General features: G+C 37.7%; 1 protein-coding gene across 1 annotated transcript; it reads left to right on the top strand.

Moving 5' to 3' along the window:
- Positions 1 to 443: 443 nt before the first annotated feature.
- Positions 444 to 5,709, top strand: si:dkey-283b1.6 (uncharacterized). Its single transcript, XM_053325971.1, has 4 exons — positions 444 to 524; positions 2,425 to 2,532; positions 2,724 to 3,003; positions 3,834 to 5,709. The coding sequence occupies exons 2-4, from the start codon at positions 2,504 to 2,506 to the stop codon at positions 3,957 to 3,959; spliced, it is 435 nt and encodes a 144-aa protein (XP_053181946.1). The 5' UTR covers positions 444 to 524; positions 2,425 to 2,503; the 3' UTR covers positions 3,960 to 5,709.
- The last annotated feature ends 3,328 nt before the right edge of the window (positions 5,710 to 9,037 follow it).

Below are 9,037 nucleotides of genomic sequence, written 5' to 3'. Positions count from 1 at the left end.
TGTCTTCTTCTACCACTTTACATTTACTCTATATGCTCATAGAAACATTGGGGATCATGAGGGTTTTAAAGCTTTTGATTTCAGTTAATGGGAAACAGGTTCATGGTCTTGTGTGTCAGCTGAGGGCTCTTGGAGAAAGGTAGCTGTTACTTTAAAACTTCTAATGCTGCCATAAATTCTTCTGATGGACCTTTAGAACAAACTAATAAAACACACTGTCCAGCTGATAAAACACACACATGCATTTATATATGTGAGCATAAATGCATACATATAGCTCTACTATAGGCCAAGCATTTAATTAACAATTCAATATTTTAAGATGTTCAAGGGTTCATATACATATTTGGCTTTGTACCCACTTCTGCACACACACACACACACACACACACACACACACACACACACACACTCACACACATGCCGCCCCCTCAGCAACACACCCACAATAGAAATTGTACTCTGCTCTCGTGAGATTTTCCTTCCCAGTGCTACACCTGAGGAGAACTGTCTCTGGACTGAAGGTAAGGACCTGAGATTGATTTGTCTGCTTCTGCTAATCCTTATATTTATCTTAATGAAACTCATTGACAACTGATAGAGTAAGCTTGTTAAGAAATATATCAAAGTAAACACATCAAGGAGCTCTTTAGACCTGAACCCTATCCCTACTGAGCGCTGTTTGCCTTGCGGCTCACTGATCAGCCAAGTGGTGAATTTTGACCTCACCTACTTCTCTTGTGATTTTGTTTGCTTCCTTTTGTTCATTAATCTAAAACAGTGGTCAGGTTAGACCACATAGTATATAGGCTATAGTTTTTATTTTCTTACATATACAGATGGAACATCATGTGGAGGACCTGGTTCACATTAACAGTCCAGGTGGCAGATTCAGTCAGTTGTGTGATAATTCTCTTGTGGTTTGTTTTCTGAGCTGATATTCTCATATGTTAAATTGTGGTATAACTTTGATGAAAGCCTGTGATGCACTTTATCACAGAGCCATACAGTTTCTTCCACCTGCCATGAGAGGAAATGAAGCCAAAATATACCAGCGGTAACTTTGTATAGTATAGTTTGTGGCTCAGATGTAGTCTCCAGATTTGAAAAGTAACTGAAACACTTAACCCTGTTGAAACCTGTGATATCCAGTAAATTACGTAACTAGTGATTTACTGTCATCATGTTATGATTCAGAGGCGTTCCTACTGTGCTATAACCTACCTGTGGACTAGTAGCATATAATAAAACCCTGTCATATATATACTGTATGGAATATACTGTATGCCACTGTTAACCTCAGTCAGTATAATTTCATTGCTGTTCTGTGAAAACCATGTAACAAAAAATATCAACTATAACTTTCTATGTACGTGTCTCAGCCAAAAATCACTCTACAGTTACAGTTAGCTCAAAACACCGCAGCTTGGCTTTTAACACAGTATAAAAGATGTGACCACATCACCCCTTTCTCAGTATCTTTGCACTGTTTGCCTGTTCATTTTAGGATTGATTTTTAAAATTATTTTGTTTGCTTTAAAAGCCAGGCATAGGCTGACCTTATAGATCTTTTATCCCCCTTCGAGCCAGCACGTAGTCTGAGATCTCTCCTCCTAGCTATTCCAGGGTCTAGGCTGAAAACTAAAGGCGACAGAGCCTTTGCTATCAAGGCCCCTTGACTGTGGAACAACTTGACTGTGGAGATCAGATTTGCAGAGTCAGTTCTCAATTTCATCTCACTTCTCAAGACACATTTTTATAGGAAAGCTTTTTTAATTCCTAATTTTAACTTGTGTATCTGATTGTTTTTATTGACTGCTGGTTATATTGTATACTTTGAAGCACTTTGTAACTTGTATTGAAAATTGCTATACAAATATTATTATTATTATTATTATTATTTTTTTTTCAGGTAATCAGATGGGTACATGAAGCTTAAGAAATAGGGCAAGGCAATTAATCATCATTCCAGTTTATCAGTGTGTGCTCCACTATGACTAAGGTCTGATAAGTTTACAAGCATGGAATAATACTTGCTGTCCAGATCATTGTGTAATAACACCAAGTGACAGTAGACTGTGCTGAAGAATGACCGTAAACCATGTGAGGTTACTGCAGGACAGATAAGTGGGTTGTACTGAACAGCCTATATCTGTATGACTGTTATCACTGAGATCATGGTAACTATGACAAAGCATTTATGAGTTCAAAGTATGTTTTCCTGTTAACTGAAGGGAAAAAGCACAGTAACTTGTACTGTACAACCTCAACATGGGCCCAAAGCAAAAAAGCATGCATCTATGAAGTATATTAACCTAATAAAAAAGTACAAAGAGATTAGATTTTTTTTCTTAGTTTTTAATAGCCTATTAATAAAGTGTTTAATCAATTCAATCTGCAATGTTTTGCCTATTTCACCTCCAGGTCGTCATCGTGATTCAGGTTTCTGACTCCACCTTTATTCATTTTGATCCATTTTGAATTGATCTGCACAGCTTTAAGGATGCCCTTTGGCTATATCCCCATTGTAGAGTAAGACACATTATTTTTTACATCAAAGTTAATAAAATTAAACCATATTCAAATTGTTATGATTAAAATACTTTTGCTCACTTGATGAGCATAAATAATAAAAAAGAAAGACAAATAACAATTTATCTGCCCTGTCCATCAACTCTCTCTGTCTTCCCCTCCTCCTCCTCCTCCTCCTCATCCTCCTCAAGGATCTTCGTGGGCTTCCTGGGCTTCGGCCTTTTCATCATGTTCTGCACCACCTTCTGCAGGGCGTGCACCCGCCTAAGGGAGGAGCAGATTGCGAGGGAGGCATTAAGGCGCAACGAGATGGAAGGATGGCCACCTTCGATTTATTTTATACCCTTCCCTGGTGGCAGGTCACAGCAGGACGGTGAAGACCAAATTGGAATGCCTCGATACAGCCAGGAACTTACACCGCCACGATACAGCACTGAAGTCTGCTCTGGGCCCCCACCTGCGTATAGTGAGGTGATTCTAAAGCAAAGCCATCAGTGATGGACCCCAAAACTTGGATTGCATCAGATGGTGTCACAATTTCTTTTGCACCCAGCACTTCTTATAAAGAGGCAGTGCTGCCATTTTAGCTGCTACTATATTACTTTGATAATTCATGTGGACTAACTCAGGTGAAGGCTGAGACTTTGAAGACCTGATCTGATCATATTTTGCCATTTCCTGTGTTTAAAAAGTTTTCTTGAAGTAGAAAGATGATTGACCTGAGAGTATTTGCATGGCATTCATAAGGAGATAATTGAACTCCCTAATATTTCTGCCATGATAAGAAATATTGAAAGGAAAAATTACAAAGTTGTGTCACTTGTAGTGCATCCTCAAAAAGGGCAATGAAGATGTAACTGAAAATAATTTTCTCTGAACTTAGGGCAGGGGTCACTAGGGGAAGAAGAAATATGTTGAAAACACTACTTTTTATATTGTGTATTATTTATGATTGCCAGATCTTTGGGGTCGTTATTCTGTGTAAGTAGGTTATATTTTCTCATGGGACCACATGTGCGATGTGGAATTCATTGAAGAAAAATGAACAAAAATTAGACTGTAAATTTGCACTTTGTTGGTTCATCTTTCTTTTCTCAAAATGGTGTTCTCCAGAACACATTTAACATATTTTACCAACAAGTTATGTCACTAAAAGTGCTAGAATAGAATGGATTTGGATAGAAATCTGATACTTTTGCTCTCCCAACCAATGTTGGTGACAAAAAGCAAAAGACATATCATCTACCTCATTGTGCATTTTCTTGTGTTTGACTTCGTCTTTGTGTTTCTGTGTGTTTCAGCTTGGATTCAAGCCTGAGGATCTTCCCCCTGTGTATACAGAATATAGTGTCCCTGTATATCCCACCACACCCCCACCTCACACAGAGATGGTACAACCACAAACACAAACACAGTCACAACCATAATGCAGTACCATCGCACTGTACGTGTGATGGGATTATGGACAGTTGTATTATTGCACTGCCTTGTGGACTGGAGTGAGCGGGTAACTGGAGTTAAGAAGGTTTTAAAGGTTATAAAATTTAAATTTTATTTAAAGGTCTGTTTAATGTTTATCTTTGTTTGTTTGTTTGTTTGTTTTTATTGTGGCGATGAACATGTTGATGAACAGAGATAGGATGGAGGCTCAAGGGATAGAACCAGGTTTAAAGTCACAATACCATAAATAAACAGCATATTCTTCAATGTACTAAACCTTTTAAGATCCGTAACAGATTTTACACAGACATGAAGGATTGTCACAAATGAACTGTGAGCATCATTTGAACACATGCTGTTGATATAAGGTTATGTTCTGGTCCCATTTGTTTGCTTGTCTCTATAGTTAGTAGGATGCCTCAAACAAGTTTGATGCAAATTCAGGTGGACATCTCAATCCAATGGCCCCCCCATGTGGCCATTTACAGAGCACTTTTTCCCCCGCTCATAACTTCTGAATAACAAGTTGAACATTGTGCAACTGCTACAAATGAATTTTTCCTGTAGGTGGCGCAACAACAACAATATACATCAATTACATAGCCATAATTCAATAGTCAGGAGTCTGATCCCACTGGTCAAAAATGTGTTTTTCTTGTTTCTTTTTCAGTTGCATTTTTGTACAGAATGATGTATAGTGTAGTTTGACACTAGAAGGCTGTTTTCACATTAATCTGCTGAAAGGGGAAAGTTCATCTGTGCTCATCTTGCCTTCACACCAAGTGCCAAACGAAGGCCAGTATACAACTTTGAAAGACTCAACATATGGAGAGTATGCCATTTTAAGGAATTGTCTCACATGTCAAACAATACATGTTATGTCAGACAAAACCTTATTCAAAGCTGAGGATTTTTATAGAGATCCTCAAATATGTTCAGAGGGGATTGTGCACTTTATCCTTTTAGTATAACCCTAATACAAATAGGATATAACATGATTTACTTTATTGGAGATTCTGGTACCAATGTAGATTGAACGTTTTTATCTTTATTATTAAATTAACTTCAAAGTTTCAAGCTTCATTGTTTAATACTCATCAGGAAGCAGCAGCAACTGCCTTGACAGAAAAGCAGAGACACAAAGAATGTGTGAAAAGCATCTGACTTTACACGTAGCTGTCGTTTCAAATGATTGAATGATGTTTTCAAATTTAAATTAAGCAGAAACAACTTTCAGTAACATTTGGTGATCTAAAGCAAGTTTCACAGCTTCACAGCTGTATCAATCAATCTTTTTCTTTTCTATTTTCTTTCTGTTTTGTCCTTGTTTTCTTTATAGTGACAACCCCACTGGTAAATGTTAGGCTCCCAAGCATCATTTAACACCTGAATGTTTATTTAAACAGTTGATGTCAGAGGTTTGCTGTATATCTACTGTCTTTCTCAAATGACTTGAATGTATACATTTCTGGTTGAGGCATTGCTGTTAAAACCAACCACTCTGAAAATAACTGCTTTTTGTAAGATGTCTGGAGAGTTTTTTAGAGCGATATTTTAATGCAACAACAGCCACACAAATAGCTCACTATTGTTTAAATCTCTGGACAAAATGTGAATGATCTTTATAGTAGCTGGTCTACCAACTGATTTCTGAATAGAAAGAAAAAACATTTTGTGTCACTCCAAAAATTTGTTGTTAAGACTAATAAAATTAGAAAGATTGGCTAAATGTTTAAATATCTGTCTGTATGTCTAATTTTATATCATATTCCTATTACTGAACTTTGAACTTCATGGATACATATATTGGCCCAGTCTGTGGACAACAATACAGTTTGGTGACATCTACCTAAAAACATTTTTTGGACTACCAATGTGAGATCTGTTGATGTTACACAGAAAGATCCATCAGTCCATGTTTAGTGGGTTCCACTCTCGTGCCAAAGCAGAACATTTTAACCAGGCACTTCTTCAAACAACACCTTTTACTGCCAAATGATGTTTTGTCAGCCCTGAATACACAAGCTCCTATTTTGTATAGTGTGCATATTTGTCAGCACAATGTGCACAGGGTTAGGTTTTGTTCCCCTTTTCAGGGACTAGTTACAAGAAATAGACTCCTAAGCATGAATCATTAAATGTCACTGAAATGTTAAGTTTAATGTATAAATTGCAAACTCATAGGTAGGAGTAGGGATTAACTGTTAATTAAGATACTGTAGTTTCAAAATTATGACTCAAATTTGAATGATCTCACTCTGGGAATCCATTTAGAACTTTTATATTTTGCCATTTTCCACTTGTTGACAAAGTGAAGCAGCGGTCCAGTGAAAAATATATAGTAGAATGTCTACAATGACTTTCAATGTATAGACATACTGACAGCTACATATGGTTCAACATGTATCCCAGGCTCTCAGACGTGATCTGTAACCCTATATATGTCAAAAGGTCTTTCACATGTCACTTCTCTATGGTTTAAGGCAGCTGGATGTGGTGTCATCTGCCAGCTTCTGTAAGGGAAAATCCTTTCCTCCTACACAAATTGTGCCATGCTATCACTTACGCAGCACAGGGGGTGTGCACGTGTAAGAGCACTCGTAAGAACATGTATGGCTGTATGGATGTGAGCATTAGCTTAAATTTCAGGGTTTCAGTATCTTATTATACTTGTACAATTTTATGGCATGATTCATGGCTCTAAACTTTACTACTATACTATACTACTATAATATTTTCTGCAAATTAATGAGAGAGCAATTAAATGTTAACAACAATAACAAAAATAACCAAAACAGCCAAGGGAAGACAATGTGACTCTCTTGGCAGCTCCCACTGCGGGAATCAATAACCCATAAATGGAATGGGTTGTGGTTCACTGCTTAACTGGGTCCTCTGTCTTTTTGTTTCTCTCTCTCTCTCTCTCTCTCTCTCTCTCTCTCTCTCTCTCTCTCTCTCTCTCACACACACACACACACACACACACACACACACATTGCTCTTCAACACTAGAGGGCAATGCAAATGTGTGCATGTATCTATATTTTATGATTTTGCTGGTGGTGGTTAAGTGCCTTGCTCAAGGGCAACTTGGCAGTAGATTTTGAGAAAATAAACACACATTTTCCCAAACTTCAAATTCCAAGCTGTCTCACTAATTTGACATGCCATCATTCGTGTTGAAGTTAAAAATATATTATGGGGATAATTAGCTTTCACCTTTCATAAGAATATGAGTCATTTAACAGCTTGGGGATCTGGCACCTGTACACAAGCCAACCAGTCCCTGTTTGGATATCTGGCATGGCAACAAAAAACGATATTGGCTTTGGAAATATGTCCGTAGTTATCAGTGGGAATGTATGATTCAGACAGTTAATGAGGTGAGAGATGAACAGAGTGGCAGAGGTTCAAGGTTCATGTGAATTGGCTCGTCTCCTAATTATCCTACCCCTTTATTTTTTGTTGAATCATTGCCGGCATTTTTTTTTTTCATAAATTGGAGCTCTGTAGAGGATTGTACTTTTGTTTTGCACATTACATAATCCAAAGTGGAGAGTTTTCTTCACCATAATCAGTGTTGTTCCCTGCTTAAAATATAAAAGGAGACATTAGCATTTATTTGGAGCTGTGTTTGTGTCCACTGGTGAATATAAATCCAATATTCACTCACCTTTTTGCTCTGTTTTTGTCTCCACCAATTCCTTAAGGAAGTATCTGGCTCCTTAGCTACTAAATGTTGCACTTGCACTGTGTTTGCCAGCTACTTGCTAACCTTGTCTGTATTGTGGTTCAGAGATCATTTTTTGCTCAAAGTTGATGAAAACAGTGAGTGAACTGAAACAGTCAAGTTTCTGACTGAACAACAATGAGCTGAGGCAAAAGAGGCAAAATAGTCCACAAAGCTGAGAGGAATTGGAGACTCAAGTGACATTTTACTGTTGGTTTATCATGACAAGCAATCCTTTTTCACATTATGTGGTTAATGTACAAACACAAATGAGAGCAGCTTTATGTAATGAAAATCTGTTTCTTCTGTCTTTACGGTCATTTTCATGAAAACATACACCTGAAAGAGAGTTCGATTATGTTCCAGAAATGTTCTTCTTATGGGGAAGATGGCTTGTGTCTTCTAAATGCACATTTATGTGTTCTGAAATGCAATCTTTCAGTTGTTCCTGTACACCAAAAATGTGCTCTGCATCAGCAGTCTTAACAGCAAAATAAATTGATGGCAGGGGACACCTTGAGGTTTCCACATGGCAGCTTTCACACCAGAGAGTATTCATTCCAGTAACCTCTAAAATCAAAAACGCATGCTACACGTTCACAGTTACAACATGTCCTCTGTCTCACATTTGCTTCACTCTCTCCTCTCCTTCTCTGTCTTTGTCTGCCCATACTTTCCTTAGACTCCTCAATTTGTTCTGTCTCTTTTTCTTCCTCCATATCTATCTCTCTTTCAAGCTCATGTTTACACACTTCTCATTCTCTTCTTCCCCTCCCCCATATGGCCACACTGCTTCTCCTCCCTCAGTCCCCCTTTGGGCCCTCGTGCAGACCCTGAAGCAGCAGAAAGCAGTAAATTTTGTCCTTACCTTGTAATGATCTTCCGACGTGTTGAATTTTTGCCTTGCTATAGTATTTCACTCAGTTTACCTGACTTTGAACTCACTTATTAATGCTTGGTAACATAAGACACCACTATAGCTTTGACTGGATGATATCATGGTTTAATTGGTTTTAAATTTTTTCTAACTTTTGGTAAACAACGTTCAGTGAGAAGGCACCTGGGAAGTACAAGCCTTAAAAACTGAAAAATCCACACAAAGATATGTCATGATTAGTGTTATTGTGCATACATCTCGATGTGTGTGTACAGTGTACTGTTACTGTGTTTGTATGTAGGTATTTCCACACATTTATCAATGTATTTTTGATTTTCATACATGCTGACCCTTACATATCTTGTATATCTATCTCTGTGCAGTGGCAAAAAAGGATTTTTCCCTCTCCACACAGGTGAAACAGTGTTTTCTTTAGGTTGTGTTTTGCTCACTGTGTG

The sequence above is a fragment of the Scomber japonicus genome, chromosome 9, assembly GCF_027409825.1.
Source record: "Scomber japonicus isolate fScoJap1 chromosome 9, fScoJap1.pri, whole genome shotgun sequence".
In the NCBI taxonomy this organism is placed as follows: domain Eukaryota; kingdom Metazoa; phylum Chordata; class Actinopteri; order Scombriformes; family Scombridae; genus Scomber; species Scomber japonicus.
This window is presented reverse-complemented; position numbering and strand designations above follow the sequence as displayed.

What these genes read in the sequence shown, in the direction of transcription:
- si:dkey-283b1.6 (XM_053325971.1), top strand. Translation starts at nt 2,504, where the DNA reads ATGCCCTTTGGCTATATCCCCATTGTAGA. An exon ending in GGCTATATCCCCATTGTAGA is followed by an intron (nt 2,533 to 2,723) that starts GTAAGACACATT and finishes ATCCTCCTCAAG; the next exon opens with GATCTTCGTGGGCTTCCTGG. An exon ending in CCCCACCTGCGTATAGTGAG is followed by an intron (nt 3,004 to 3,833) that starts GTGATTCTAAAG and finishes TGTGTGTTTCAG; the next exon opens with CTTGGATTCAAGCCTGAGGA.